Source organism: Hypanus sabinus, unplaced genomic scaffold (assembly GCF_030144855.1).
Source record: "Hypanus sabinus isolate sHypSab1 unplaced genomic scaffold, sHypSab1.hap1 scaffold_822, whole genome shotgun sequence".
In the NCBI taxonomy this organism is placed as follows: Eukaryota; Metazoa; Chordata; class Chondrichthyes; order Myliobatiformes; family Dasyatidae; genus Hypanus; species Hypanus sabinus.
The window spans coordinates 140,846-157,270 of record NW_026781675.1 but is presented as its reverse complement, the minus strand read 5'-3'; the positions used below and the strand labels follow the sequence as shown (position 1 = coordinate 157,270).

General features: G+C 42.8%; 1 protein-coding gene across 2 annotated transcripts in view; it reads left to right on the top strand.

Moving 5' to 3' along the window:
- The window catches only part of LOC132390262 (26S proteasome non-ATPase regulatory subunit 11-like), a 159,736-nt gene that overhangs the window by 15,429 nt on the left and 127,882 nt on the right, over window positions 1–16,425 (top strand). The window contains exon 2 of one of the 2 annotated variants that reach the window (XM_059962872.1): window positions 13,409–13,510. The exons of the other annotated variant lie outside the window; for it this stretch is intronic. Within the exon in view, the coding sequence (XP_059818855.1) occupies window positions 13,409–13,510 (102 nt within the window). The remainder of the gene's footprint in view (window positions 1–13,408; window positions 13,511–16,425) is intronic. 2 annotated transcript variants of the gene reach the window in all.

The following is a 16,425-nucleotide window of genomic DNA, read 5'->3' as shown; positions in this document are numbered from 1 at the left end:
ATTGTTGGGAAAATTGACATGGAAATTTGATCTAGGAGGGTTACAACTTCCAAACTTTAAGAATTATTATAAAGCAAATCAACTCAGATTTATTGCATCTTTTTTTGATGAAGATAAACCGGCATGGATTAGAATAGAATTAGATAAAATAGGAGAAAATATACTAGAAGATTTTATATATAAGTGGGAATCTAAATGGATACGGGAAAAGAAAGAATCTCCTATATTAAAGCATTTGATTGATTTATGGAATAAGATAGATGTTGATGATGAGATCAAAAAATTTTTATTAGCAAAGAGATCTTTAATTCAAAATAAACTTATTCCTTTTACAATGGATAACCAACTTTTATACAACTGGTTTCAAAAAGGGATTAGATATGTAGGAGATTGTTTTGAAGGAGGTATATTAATGTCATTTGATCAATTAAAGAATAAATACAAAATATCAAACAACACTTTTTTGTTATTTCCAATTAAGGGCTTATTTAAGAGATAAATTGGGTCAAACAATCTTATTGCTGAAATCTAATGAAATAGAAACTTTAATTCAAAAAGGAAAAATTAAAAAAATTATTTCTTGTATGTATAGTTTGATTGAAAAACAGGCAATTAAACAAGGAATTCATAAGTCAAGACAAAAATGGGATTCTGATTTGAATATTAAAATTGAAGAAACAAGTTAGTCAAGTCTATGTCTTGACAGTATGACAAATACAATGAAAGTCCGGTTAAGATTAGTGCATTATAATTTTTTACATCAATTATATATTACGCCACAGAAAATAAATTAAACCCAAATTTATCAGATCAATGTTTCCGATGTAATCAAGGAATTGGTACTTTTTTACACGGTCTTGTTTTAAAATTCAACTTTTTTGGACAAATTTAAGAGTTCTACTGGAACAAATTATTGGAACACAACTTCCACATAATCCAACATTGTTTTTACTAGGCGATATTGAAGGGATAAAACCGAAACCCACATTGAATAAATATCAGAAAGAATTCATAAAAATTGCATTGGAGGTAGCCAAAAAGGCTATTACAGTTACTTGGAAATCGGATTCATACTTAAGTTTAGATCGTTGGAAGAGTGAAATTTTTAGCTGCATTCCACTTGAAAAAATTACTTATAATTTAAGAGATAAATATGAAATATTTCTGAAAATTTGGCGCCCTTATTTACAAAAGATAGGATTAAATATATAGGTGCTCTGAAGATAAAATTATTGGTTATCTGGGGAAAGAAATAAATATACATACTAAAGCTGTTATGAACTCCATGGAGCATGTGGGGATCTTCTGATATCCAGGCATTCATTCTTTCTTTCTTTCCTTATTCTTCTCTCTTTTTATTCTCCTTCAGTAGGGATATGTTAGGGGGGGAGGGGGGAAGGGTTGACAATTTTTTTTCTCTTTCTGTATCCTATTTGAAAATTCAATAAAAAATTTATTAAAAAAAGACCCTATCATTTCCACCTCCACCATGTATGAACAAAGAATTGTTCCATGAGAAACTTCTCAGTCTACCCTTATCAAAATATGTGATAACAAAGAATATCAGCAGCTCCAAATAGTATTCTGGGCTCACTTGGGTTGTAGATTTTCCCAGGCTCTGTGACTGGAGCTCTGTAGTTCAACTGAGAATATAAGCTTGCTAATAAACAATATGAACTTTGACAGCTATTCCCTGGGTCTGAATCTAAAGGGCACTTGTAGAGAGGCAGACCGACACAACCATCAAGCTCTTGAACAAAAGGGGACAGCTAAACTCATTTAAGGACTTATAATGCTAACTCATACATGTGCTATTTATTCCTATTAATTTATTATATGCATTTCAATGTTAGTTTAGTTTATGGTTCCTGGTATTTCCAGTTTACAGTTACTGTTCGATAGATTTGCTCTATGCCCACAGTAAAAGAAAGTCAGGGCTGTATGCAGTGACATGTATATGATATGATAATAATAATTACTTTGAACTTTTCAACCTGCAAGCTGCTAGTGAAAATTCTGATAATGATAAGAGTGACACAGATCTGGGCAGCCTTAGAGATACAGAAATGGACAGCAAATTAATTAAGATGGAATTGGAAATTGGCTCAACCAATTACACAAAATGAGTTTGGATGGTCCTCAGATATCAACTAAGAACTTACACTGGAGAAAAATCACTCCTCTAGAAAAAAAACACTTGTTACAGTGAAATATAGCAACCAACAAACACAAGGGGTTATAGATGGTAAAAAAAGGAAGACCAGCATTGCAGGGTCAGACAACTAAAACTTTGATTGGAGGTCCATCAAGCATTTACATGCTATATGCCCTGCAAAAGTCAAATCAAAGTGAATTAAGAAAGGTTCTGGATGATAGCACAGCGTTGTTCATGGATGGCACTGGAAAACTGAAACATATCAAAAGTAAAATTATATTAAATGAAAATGCCACACTCAAGTTTTACAAAGCCCATTGGTTCCTTATACCATCTGTTATAAACCAGCCTATGAGGTAGATCACATGGAAGCTGACATAATGCTTTCCGTGGTTGAGTGCGCAATTCCAGTGGTCCCAGTACTAAGAATGGATCTGTCCAAATGTGGTGATTTTAAGTTCATTTCAATCCAGTACTTAAAATAGATCATACCCTCTTGGCTAGAGTATACCTTCCAAATATTTCTGAAGGAAGACTCTTCAACAAGGTGAACCACTGAAGTCTGTATATAGATAGAGATGGAAAAAAGCCCAAGCAACACTCGCAAAATACTAGAAGAACTAAGTGGGCCAGGAAAAAAGTCCATGTGTTCTGACATAAATACTCACAAAGGGCTTTATTGCTAAAATAGGCTTACTTTGGAGTATCATCTGCACCTGTATTCTGGCAGAAAACTATCGACCAGGTGCAGCAAGCCTGTCTAGGCATTCAGTGTCACCCAGATGACATCATTGTTACGGATAATAATAGGAAAGAATATCTCCAAAATCTCAAGATAGCTTTAAAAATCTGAAAAAAAATGCCATGCCCGGTAATCCGCAGTTAGTGGATTACAGAGTCAGGACAGTTCTTAAATAATTACCAAGTCCTTGGGGTCGACCTTTTTGTCAGGCGTGGCATTCAGAATACCACTGAGTTCAGGAGGGGTCCAGGGATTATGGATTTGCAAAGTAGGTGCTTGTCCTGCCAGTCCAGCTTGTGGGTTAGGAACGGTGCTCGTGGGCAATTGATACTGAGCCTGTATTGGTCCCAGTAAAACCAATGACCCTTGTTCATGGGTCCAATCTGACTGCGCATGCAGGCAGAAATGGATATTGGGCTTCCCATCCACTCTAGAGGAACTACATTGCTCAGTGGCAATACAATGACTGTCAAGTTGGCACAAGGGGGAGAGTCATATGGAGTGTGGAACCTGACCATGGTAAAACAGACGCTGACTTATCCATTCCCAGTCATCATTGATATCGTTTGGGGAATCGGTCAGTATGTCTGGATAGAGGAGGGGTACTCCAGAATTATTTTTATATTCCGTTTCCCTTTATTCGTTCTTCCATGGACTGTATGTTTTGTCTCTGATACAATTTCTTCGTTTCCTTTGTCTGTTTCTGGCCATTATCCCATTCTTCAGAAATAGCCCTGACAATATCCTTTGAGGTTTTCATTGCTAGATATTTGTCTATTATTTTTTGTAATAAATATTTATCTACTATTTTTTGTAATAATCTACTCCCCGTCCCCCTTTGCCTAAGTGCCATGGCATTCCGGGGAACTTGAATCACCCATCTTAGAAACATAGAAAACCTACAGCACAATACATGCTCTTCGGCCTACAAAACTGTGTCAAACATATCCTTACCTTAGAAGTTACATAGGGTTACCCATACACTCTATTTTTCTAAACTCCACGTACCTATCTAGGAGTCTCTTACTATCGTATCTCCCTCCACCACCGTCACTAGCAGCCCATTCCAGGTGCTCACCACTCTCTGGAAAAAACTGATCCCTGACATCTCCTCTGTACTACTTCCAAGCGCAGTGTACTTCTGTCTGAATTTACTATTCTGGGGACTCTGCCCATCTGGATTTACTGTGTCGGGGGACTTGAAGCGTTTGTCTTCTTTATTCCCTTTGGGTCCTGTCAGTGGATTTTCGCTGCCAAAATGAGGGAGCAAACGTCAGAGAGCAGAAGGAATCAAGGTTAAAGCTTACTTTGTGGGCCTATCTGTCCCTGATTCACCCCAGCGGTCCGTTGTCCACTTATGCAATTTTGGTGAGGTGTCTACCACATATTGGGACCCTGCGCGCCACACCAAGAAGTTGATCTGCCTCTCTACCGGAGACCTTTAGGTTAGATCCAGGGAATAATTGTCAAACACAGTTTACTTAAAAGTACATACTGTTTATTAGAAAGTTTGTGTCTCCGTTGAACCACAGAGCTCCAGTAACAGTCAGGGAAAGTCTGCAACCCAAGTGAACCTGGAATACTGTTTGAGCTGTTGATGTACATTGTTGTTACGTATTTTGATAAGGGTAGACCAAGAATCTTTTCTTGGAACAAACAAACAAGTCATGCTGTGAGAATAGTCAGATAGGTTTTAGCCCTTTAAATTCTAAATATAATTCCTCACTTGAGGGATAGTAACTGTTCTGAACCTGGTGCAAATCCTGAGGCACTTGTATTTTCTGTCTGATGGCAGCAGTGGGAAAAGAGCATGGCCTGGGTGTTGAGGATCTTTGATAATGGATGTAGTTTTTCTCCGGAAACGTTTCATGTAGATGTGATCGGTGTTTGGGAGTGTTTTACTTGTGGTGTATTGGGCCTAATACACGACCTGTTGAAGTATTTCCCTCTCAAAGGCATTGATGTTCCCTTACTAGGCTGTAATGCAGCCAGTCAGCACAGTTTCCACCACACATCTTTTGTAGTTTGCCAAGGTTTTTGGTGACATGCTGAATTTCTACAGACTTCTAAGGAAGGAGAGGCACTGTTAAGCTTTCTCAAAATTATATTTATGTGATGAGTCCAGGACAGGTCTTCTGAGTTAGTGACACCCAGGAATTTAAGGTTACTGACCCTCTCTATCTTTGATCCTGTGATGATTATAGGCTCATGGACCTCTGGTTTCCCTGTCCTGAAGTCTGCAATCAGTTCCTTGGTACCAGCTCCTTATGGATAGTAGTGGGAATTAAAAACAAGTCTTAAGGCATATTAGGCATTGTGCTAACCACTATGCTACCATGTTGCCTACTGTTCTTTTGACTTTTCTGTAAGTTTTGCTTTTAAACCTGGTCTGGTGTTGTTATACTTTAAGTGAATGTATCAGAGCAGGTTTGTCAAAAGTAGTTTTCTGCACCTCCACACCTCCTCTGAGCCCCATGCTTCTGATTACAGGTAGTCCCTGAGCTACGAAAGTCCGACTTACGGACAACTCGTACTTACAAACCAAGGAAGGAGAACGCTGTCTGCCATTTTAAGTTGTTGCAGTTGACACTGTGTTGAGTGTTGGTGGCGCAGTGAGATCAGCACCAGGCTCGAGAACAGAGGTTGATGTCAATCCAGTGACTCCTGTACCATCCGTGCCGGGTTGATGTTGAGCTCGAAACTCAACCTCCAAAAAACACTGCCACTTCCAGTTTAAATTCCCACGCAGAATATTGAGGAGGATCAAATACCCAAACCCAGCACAGTCCCCACTTGTCCCATTTAGCCTGTCTCAGTGCAATGGACCCGGTGGACCTCTGGAGCTGGCACAGCTCGGGACCCGCCACCCACAGTGTTTCTGTTCCATTGATGGGAAGCGATCACGATTGAAATTAAAGTGGAAGTAATAAAGCGTTTGGAAAGAGGTGAAATGCCATCTTCATTGGAAAAGCATTAGGCTACAGACGGTCAACAATTGGAACAATTTTAAAGGATAAAGTGAGAATAATGGAGCATGTGAAAGGCGCTGCCCCGATGAAAGCTACTATTATTACTAAGCAACGCAGTGGTTTAATTATTGAAATACATACATTTCTTAAGTGTTTTATATGCATAGAAAGGTAAAATATATACTATATACCAAGTCAAATTTTTGACTACCTGACACTAAATAATACCGGATGTACCGTAGATTCCGGACTACAGAGTGCACCTGATTAAAAGCCGCACGCTCTAATTTTAGAAAGAAAATCAATTTTGTACTTGTACAGGCCGCACCGGATTTTAAGCCGCAGGTGTCCCACGTTGTAATATGAGATATTTACACAGAAAGATATTACATGTGAGGATTTTTTAACTTTTAGTTACTTGGTCTATATGTCTTCTTACCCTCTTGTAAAAATGCAGTCCCCTTCTCTGATTTCCCTTGGCTCTGTCACATCTGCTCTCAGGATGAGGCTTTTTGTCAGAAACACACTGAGTCTCAGCAATTTGCAGAACGGTAAACTTTATTTTTCGAGTCTGCAGAGTCGGACCCAACCAGCTCCTGCTAGATTGAGTGCCGAATTACACTTTGCACAGTTTTTTTATACCCTACTTGTTTACGACTTTGTGAGTTGCACCCATGTGAGGTGCAGACATTCTTCCTTAATCTCATTACAAAATTACAAATGTGATTACCCTTTGGCCCACTTATCAGCCTCAGCGCATTAACACCGTTATTGTTCAACCGTTAAGCATATCTTCCCGTTACCCGTATCGCTTCTTTAATCAGCAAGCTATTGTTTCATCCTGATTTTGCAAATTGGTTTATACATTGCCCTGCAAGTTGCTTTGCATGCTCTTTCTGTGTCAGCACATTCTAAATGGACTCCTTAAGTACCGTCTTTAATTTAATCATTTCTCTCAATCCACCCTTTTTCTTTTTAGAATGTGCTATCAGTTGGGCTTTTGCCACGGGTTTACATAGGCTTCTTCCTCTAGCTCTATTTCCCTTTGTAGGAGTACCTGAACAGGATCAGCTGGGGTCCCTGGTTGCATGACTTGTCTTGCCACCCGAGCTACTAGCTCCCGCAAGCAGGGGATCAGACATGGTAGCAGAAGGAGGACCATCAATCCCCCTTCAGCGCTTCTCAACAATAGCAGTATATACATTACAGTCCCAAAGTTCATTCTGTCCGTCTTTTGAGCATTAGCACCATCGGGTCTTCTCCCTGGACGCAAGACCATTCTGCACCTTCTTCGGGCTTTACGGGTCCCTTGATTCTCGCGGCGTGGGTCCACCCTTTTTCTTTTGTCCTTACTGCGGCTTCGGTGGTCAGTAGCACCTGGAATGGGCCTTCCCACTGCGGCTGTAACTTCTCTGGCTTCCAAGTCTTAATCAGGACCCAGTCACCGGGCTGAGTTCGGTGGAGTGCGAAGTCCAGAGGTGGGGTTTGTGCGAGTAACCCCTTCCTGCGCAATTCTGCAAAAGAACGAGACAGTGCCTGTAAATAGTCCCTTACAAAGACATCTCCCCCTTGCAGGGAAGGATAGCCCTCCACCTTGTTCCAATATGGAAGGCCAAACAACATTTCATAAGGGGATACTCCTATATCTTTTCGAGGAGCCGTGCGGATTCTTAGTAGGGCCAGGGGTAGACACTTGGTCCAGGGTAGCTTGGTTTCCATCATTAGTTTTGTCAATTGCGTCTTCAAGCTACTGTTCATCCTCTCAACTCTTTCTGAGCTCTGAGGGTGCCAGGGGGTGTGCAGCTTCCACTGGATTCCTAAGGCGTCACAGATTAGCTGGTGTGTTTTTGAGGCAAAGTGTGTTCCCCTATCTGAATCAATAGACCCCATTATTCCATATCTCGGGACTATATTTTCTAATAGGATCCGTGCCACTGTAGGGGCGTCCGCTTTAGTGGTTGGGAATGCTTCCACCCACCGAGTGAAGTGATCCACAATTACTAACAGGTACTTCCATCTCTGAACATGTGGTAGTTCCGTAAAGTCTATTTGGATCCGATGGAACGGTTGGACGGCTAGTGTTTGTACCCCCTTATGGGTGGCACGCATCATTTTCTTGTTTACCTTTTGGCAGGTGTAACAGCCCCACACCTCCTGTTGAGCTAGTGTGAATATCCCTTTACAAACATAGTCCCTTAGGATAGTGTCGCACATAGGTTGCATTCCCCAATGGCTTTGTTGGTGTAGTTGTTGCAGTATATGACGAGTTACTTCCTTATTCAGTACTTGCCGTCCGTCGGGGGTCTTCCACTCGCCTTCTGATGTTTGTCGGGCTCCCAGCTGGCTCATAGCGTCTATTTCTACTTGGGTGAAGACTGGTAGTTTGTTAAGCCCTTCCCTTATTGGTATCAGGGTTAGAAGTCGGACCGTTTTTTCCAATGCTGCCCGTTTGGCTTCTTCATCTGCGAGCCGGTTTCCTATTGCTTCCGGGGCTGTTCCTCGTTGATGTCCTGGAACGTGAACCACTGCAATTTCTTGAGGTAATGTTAGGGCTTCAAGAGTCATGCTTATCATTTGTTCGTGAGCTAATTCCCTTCCCCTGGCTGTTATCAACCCCCGTTCTTTCCAAATCTTTCCGAAGGTGTGTACCACTCCATAGGCATACTTAGAATCGGTGAATATAGTGCCTATTTTGTTTCTTAACAGTTGCAGTCCCCTCTGCAAGGCATATAGTTCACAAGACTGTGCTGACCAATTACCCGGGAGCCGGCCGGACTCCACCGTCTCCCTAGTCCTCCCGTTTATAATAGCATATCCACTGTGTCGTACCCCATTGATGCATCTGGAGGAGCCGTCGATATATAGTTCCTCGCCTTCAATTAGGGGAACTTCTTGTAGATCTTCCCTACTTTTTGTCTGAAGGTCTGTTAGCTCCACGCAGTTATGCTCGGTTTCCTCCCCTGTTGATTCCCCGTATAAGAACTGTGCCGGGTTACAACTATTGTTCTTTTCAAAGCTTAAATCATCCCCGACCATCAGAATGGTTTCGTATTTCAGTATGCGAGAGTCCGTCAACCACCGCTGAGCTTTTTGGGCTAAGAGGGTGCTAACGGAGTGCGGGGTATACACCGTCATTCTTCCCCCAAAGGTTAATTTCCGTGCTGCTTCTACTAGTACGGCTGCTGCCGCTACGGCTTGTATGCACGTCGGCCATCCCCGGGATACCGGGTCTAACATTTTTGATAAAAAGGCCACAGGTTGCCGCTTTCCTCCTTTCTCTTGGGTTAGTACTCCTAACGCAGTTCCTTCATTGTTTGTTGCATACAGCTGAAAGGGCTTTTCCAGTGCTGGCAGTGTTAATACTGGGGCCCGAATTAGTTGCCCTTTTATTTTCCTGAACTTCTGTACTTCTTCTTCAGTCCAGCTGATTATTCCCCGGTCTTCCTTTGCCAATTTGTCGTACATAAACTTCACCAGGGAGGTATAATTCTCTATCCAAATCCGGCAATAGCCCACTAAGCCCAGAAATTGTCTTATTTCCTTCTTTGTCCTGGGAAGCGGTATTTTAGTTATTCCCGCTATTCTTTCTGGGGTTATTTGGCGGTGCCCTTTACTGACTCTGTGTCCGAGATATGTTATTTCCTTCTCGACAAATTGCAGTTTCTTCTTGGACACCCGCAATCCTTTTTCTCCTAGGTAATTCAGGAGTCTTATAGTATCGTCTCGCACTACCTCCTCTGCTGGTCCCGATAGTAGTAGGTCATCGACGTACTGTAATAGTTGGTTCTTTTCGGTACAATGGAATCCAGCCAATACTTGCTCCAGTACCTGTTCGAATAGGTTTGGGGACTCCGTGAACCCTTGGGGCAAGACGGTCCACTGGAGTTGCTTCTTCCGGATGTCTTGCCATGCTTTTGATACAAATTCAATTCGTATGAATTGTTCCTCTACTGCCGAATTAGGGTCCACCCCCGCATACTGTTGCACATTTTTCCGCACCCTATCGAGGAAGTCGGTTGGGCTCTCATCTTTCCAAACGCCTTGGCAAAGTTGTGACCTTTTGGCACAGCCTCCCTTATTCCCTTAATGATGTACTCTCGCCACTGTCGCATATTGCGTCTTCCCTCTTCTGCTTTTTGTCCCACTGTGGGTCGTTTACTGGAAATTTCTGGTCCCCCGGTAACTCATTCCCCAAATTGATATTGCAGCTTGTCGTATCATTTGCCTCTCTTGTGCAGAAAATAGCGTTCCCATAATCGCATGCATTTCTTCCCAAGTGTAAACATTAGGTCCTAAGAATTGATCCAACTGTTCTGCCAGTCCCATTGGATCTTCTAATAAAGTTTTCATATCTTTCTTAAATCCTCGTACTTCGGTACTTGTCAGAGGGACGTTTACAAATCCTGTCCCTCCTCGTGCTCCTCCCATTGGAACCTCTCGAAGGGGATACATCGATACCTCTTCCCTTTTTGATTCGTCCTTCTTTTTCTTATCTGCTCCTGTCACACTCCTTGTTTCGATCCTTGCCTTTGCTTTTTCCCTAACATCCCTCTCTTCCCTCTCCGGGTCTATTTCTTCTGTTTTTTCACTTTCTTCACGTCCTCCCTCTGCTCCCGCAAGGGGCGCAGAAGGCTGGACATAGGGAGGGGGTAAATGATCGAGTGGGTCCCACTTCCGCTCCCCTTTAATGCCCAATTTAAAACTCTTTGTTGTTACTCCTGGCCAGGGAGCCCAACAAAAAGCATAAGCAATTTCTTCCGGTTTTACATTTGGTTTTGAATTAACGTAAATGTTTAAGGCTTGTCGTACCCAATCCTCCTCAGACCCAAGCCGCGGCCACCAGACCGCAGGTTTTTCTATCGGCTGTTTCGACCAAATTAAACAGTACTGTATCATTTTTTTTCTTTTGTTTCCCTTTTAGTCTTCCACATCCCCAATTCTCAAACATTCTACCGAGGGGGCTATCAGGAGGAACCCCTGGGTATGGTCCCGGTCTTTCCGTTTCCTCTTTCTTTTTCAAGCCACCCCCTCCCATCTTATTCCACTCTTACTTAATCCCGCACCCTTCTACTGCAACAGTAGGCACTTTACCCGGTGCGTCCCAAGGACTTTTATCAGGAGGACCCCCGGGTAGCTATCCCGGTCTTCTCCGTCCTTACTTATTCCCGCACCCTTCTACTATAATAGTAGGCACTTACCCGGTGCGTCCTGGGGACTTCCAGTACCAGGTACTGTCCCCTTCTCCCCGTTTACCGCTCTGCGCTGTCCGGATATCACTCGCTCAAGCCGCGCCGGAGCGACGAGCAAGGAGTCAGGGACCGCCAAACTCGGCGGGGTGCACCGTCTCCGATGTCCTTCCTTGTGTCCACCGCGGCCGGAGTGTGGATCCCGGACGAGCCCCCACGTTGTCAGAAACACACTGAGTCTCAGCAATTTGCAGAACGGTAAACTTTATTTTTCGAGTCTGCAGAGTCGGACCCAACCAGCTCCTGCTAGATTGAGTGCCGAATTACACTTTGCACAGTTTTTTTATACCCTACTTGTTTACGACTTTGTGAGTTGCACCCATGTGAGGTGCAGACATTCTTCCTTAATCTCATTACAAAATTACAAATGTGATTACCCTTTGGCCCACTTATCAGCCTCAGCGCATTAACACCGTTATTGTTCAACCGTTAAGCATACCTTCCCGTTACCCGTATCGCTTCTTTAATCAGCAAGCTATTGTTTCATCCTGATTTTGCAAATTGGTTTATACATTGCCCTGCAAGTTGCTTTGCACGTTCTTTCTGTGTCAGCACATTCTAAATGGACTCCTTAAGTACCGTCTTTAATTTAATCATTTCTCTCACTTTTCATTTGTCATCTTTCTTCAAAGAAAGTGGCTTCCCTTTGTTCACTGCCCTCACTGCATATCATCCATTTCGCGCAGGTTTGACCTTACCTCATCCTCCTGGCACCCCACCAGTGATAGTTCTTTTCCTCACCCACCACCAAACCAACCTCTGCATCCAATGCATAATTCTCCTCCATAACTTCTGCCATCTTCAGTGGGATTCCACCACCAATCAATCTTCACCTCCCTCTCCCCCACCTTTCTGCTTTCTGCAGGGATCACTCCCTTTGTTTCTCTTTTGTCCATTTGTCTCTTCCCACTGATCTCCCTTTTGGCACATCCTTGTAAGTGAAACAACTGCTACAGCTGCCTCTATACCTTCTCCCTCACTACCATTCATGGCCAAAAACAGTCCTTCCATGTAAAGCATTACTTCACCTGTGAGTCTGTTGAGGCCATATACTGTGTCTGGTGCTCCTGGTGTGGTCTCCTGTATATTGATGAGACCTGTTGTAGATTGGAAGAATGCTTTGCAGAACTCCTACATCTGGCAAAAAAAAGTGGGATCTCCCACTGGCCTCCCAATTTAATTTCACTTCCTATTCCCATTCAGACATGTCAATTCATGAGCTTCTCTACTGCTGCAGTGAGGCCACACAGCGAGGAACATATCATATTCCACCTGGTAGCCTCTAACCTGTTGGTGTGAACATCAATTTCTCTAACTTCCAGTAATGCCCCCACCCTTTTCACCCTTCCCCTTCTCCTTTCCATACTGCTGTATCTCCTTATCTGCCCATCACCTCCCTCTGGTGCTCCTCTCCCTTTCATTGATGGCCTTTTGACCTCTATTATGACTCCCTCTTCACCAGTCTTACATCTCTTTCACCAATCAAGTTCCCAGCTCGTTACTTCACCTCACCCTTCTAGTTTCACCTTTCAGCTTGTGTTTCTTCTGCCCTTCCCCCATCTAATTCTTATTCCTCATTTTTTTCTTCTTCAATTCCGATGAAATATCTCTGCTGATATATCGACTGTACTTTTTTCCATAAATGCTGCCCAGCCTGCTGAGTTCCTTCATTTACTCTGTATTGTCTGCATTACAAAACTTATTACCTGTTTTTGCATGTGCTTGTTGAAAATAAGGTATTCAGCATAATGGGTGTAGTTGGGGCCATTATTGAGGCTTTCTTATTAACAAAATCGTATTTTTGAAATAATGAGGTATCTCAGAATTGCTTCTATGTAAATGCAGAAAATTATCTACTCATTTTTGAAAGGCAATGCCTTAAAAAGGCCGGATCTATCATTAAAGACCCCTATAACTCAGGACATCCCTTTGCTTAATGAACAATTAACAAGAAAGTACAGGGACCTGAAGACACACACTCAACATTTCAGGAACAGCTTCTTCCCCTCCACTGTCAGATTTCTGAATGGACATAGAGCCCATGTATTCTATCATGCTATTGGTTACGCTCTTGTTTTGCACTATTGTACTTAATTAATTTACTTTTTTTCTATCTGCTCTTACTGTAATTTACTTTAATTTTATCATGTATTGCTGTGTACTGCTACCACAAAATAATGAATCTTACGAACCATGCCAGTAATTTTAAACCTGATTCTTATTAATGATTCAGTGAATACTCGAACCAGTACATTTTCTAATGTTACTAAATTTGATACCTTTTTAAATTTGTCAGTGAAACGTGATTTCCAGCAAGATGATGAAGAGGCTGTTTGTGTGAAAGAGCAAAGCATTCTGGAGCTTGGAAGGCTGCTCGCCAAGACAGGGCAGGCAGCAGGTAAATGTAGCACTTTGTCATGTTACCATTTTATTCTGAATGTCAAGTCTCAACTTATTTCTGGCAGCAGCATTATTAAGTCATTAAGTCTAGGCCTACTATTCAGTGTTCTAGGCTTGAGGTAGAGGATTGAAGCCTGCATATGAAATTGAAAGTGTAGAAAGTTCGAAGTTTACTTTTTTTCTATTCGCAAAGCTTACTGCCTTTGTCACTCTGGTTGGATGCTCATTTGGTGTGATCTTTCACCGGCGCTCGGTCCTCCGGCAGTGGTGGGATCTCCCTGTGGCCACACACTGCAATTCCACAGACCACTCCCACTCCGACATGTCTGTCCATGGCCTCCTCTACCGTCAAGATGAGGCCACACGCAGGTTGGTGGAGCAATACCTTATCTCCCACCTAGGTAGCCTCCTTCCTGCCGGCATGAACATCCAACTCACAGACCTCCGTTGATACCCCTGCCCCCCCCCCTTACCCCCATCCCTATCTATAATTTTAGTCTGGTTCTCTTTCTCCCTCTCTTTTCCCCCCTCACTATAATCTCCCCCTAGCCCTACCTTTCTTTCTTTTATTTCCCATAATTCTCCACCTTCCCCAGCCCATTTCCCTCCAGCCTATCACTTCCCAGCTCTCAACTTTATCCCTCCCCCCACTTCTTATCCCCCCTCGACCATCCCACGTTACTTCACTCCTGATGAAGGGTTTCAGCCCGAAACGTCGTCACTACCTCCTCCCATAGATGCTGTCTAGCCTGCGGAGTTCTGCCAGCATTTTATGTTTTTATAACAAACCCTGAACTTGGTGGTGTGTGCCCTGAGGCTCCTGTACCTTACACCTGATTGCAGCAGTGAGCAGATAGCCTGACCTGAGTAGTGGGGGTCCTTGATATGAAGAATTCTACTTTCCTGCAACATTGCTCCATTTAGGTGTGCTCGATGGTGGGGGTGGTTTTACCTAAGCTGTTTCCACAACTTTTTGTAGGATTTTCCATTCAAGAGCATTGGTGTTTCCATACTAGGCAGAGATGTAAGTAGTCAAGATATTCTCCACCATAGGTCTATAGATGTATGTCAAAATTTTAGTTGCTATGCTGAATCTTTAAGGAAGTAGGATCACTGTTGTACTTACTTCATACCTGGCCTTACTTGCTTGATCCAGGACAGGTCCTCTGAAATAACCCCAAGGAATTTAATGTTGCTGATACTGTCCCTCTCTAATCCTTTGATAAAGACATGAACTCTAGTGTGCTTTTCCTGAAGTCAATAATCTGCTCATTATTTATTGGTATTTATTTCATGCTCATTATTCATTGCTGTTGGTTTATATCTACATTTGCACTGTTTGTTGTCCATTGTTTACATTTCCTATAGATTTACTAAGTTTGCCGGCAGAAGAAGAATCTCAGGTGTTGTATGTGGTAACACGTATGTGTTCTGATAATAAATTTTACTTTGAACTTTGAACTGTTTGGTCTAGCTGATACTGAGTAAGGGATTGTTGTTATGGCACAACTCAGCCATATTTTAATTTACCTTTGTATACATTGATTTGTCACCACCTATGATTCAGCCTGTGAAAGTGGTGTCTACAGTAATGGTGGCATTGGAGATGTGTCTAACCACTCAGTCATAAGTATTAATCGAATAGAGCAGACAGGCTTTGGCTCAGAAGAGCCGTTGGCTCTGTGTAAGGCATCTGTTAGGGTTTCCTTTTTGGTTTTAACCCCCCTCTCTTACTTTAACATTTAAATGGCTGTGGTGTGCTCTTCATGCCAGACGTTGGAGAACTGGGAGACCCATCGTCTCCCAAGGAACTACATCTGAATGAAGTGCAGCCAGCTCCTGTGTTAGGGATCTGGAGCAGTAACTGGATGAGCTTTGGCTTGTACGGGAGAGCGAAGATATAATTGATTAAAGTTATGGGGAAGTAGTCATCCAGAAGTTGGCAGGAGGGGAGTAGCTGGGTGACTGTCTGGAGAAATGGAAGTAGGCAGTTAGAGCAGATCAGCCCTGTGGTCATTCCCCTTGGATACGGTTATGAACCCCGTAACTGGGTCACTTACCAGCAAAGATAGAGAGGTCCGTTGAAGTCTGATGGTACTATTTTTAACAGTATTTATTAGTAAAAATACACAAAAATAATATCAATGCAAATATACAGATAACATACGTCATCAATACTAAATGTAAAAGTGCAGGTATAATAATAATCAATAAGAAATAAGCTCTATCGATGTCTAGGGGATAGTGTATTGTCCGATGGAAATATAAAGTACACTCAGTTCATGCAGGCTGCAGCTTTTGGGGACCGCTGGGTTTGCAATGGTTGGAGAGAGAGAGTGTTTTGGGAGAAAAACTGGCCGGCTTTTTATGATTTTGAACCGTCAAGAGTCCCGTTGGTGTGGCCGTTCACTTGTGGCCACTCCTTTAGCTAAAGCCATTCTTCCATGGTGAGCCCGCCAACCCAGGCAAGGGAGGACGCACACAAGCTCTCACTGGCGTTTGCTATAAAATGTTGTCACTGGATTTCCAGCGTTTCTCCTGGTGCATCTAAAGGGGTTGTTCCCCAGACCCTCTTTTAGCCTTACGCATGGGGTCTCAGATGTCAATCAGGTTGGGATGATGCAATCCCTCAACCAGCCCACTCTGGTCATCCCCTGAGGGGCTTCAATGAATAGTACAGTACTCAATACACAATTCCGTCTCCAAGAGACAATGGCCGTTTTCAGTGGTTCCATTTTGCTGAGGCCAGGACACATTCCAAACCCTGTGTATTCTGCGTGTCTCTCTCATTTCCTGGGTCCCAGACCCAAATTAATAGTGATCTTGCGATTCTCAAAAAAGACTTTGTACCCTTCAGAGTTGCGTTACATTCGTAACTATACATTGTGAGGGATGACCTGGGAGAATGCTGTA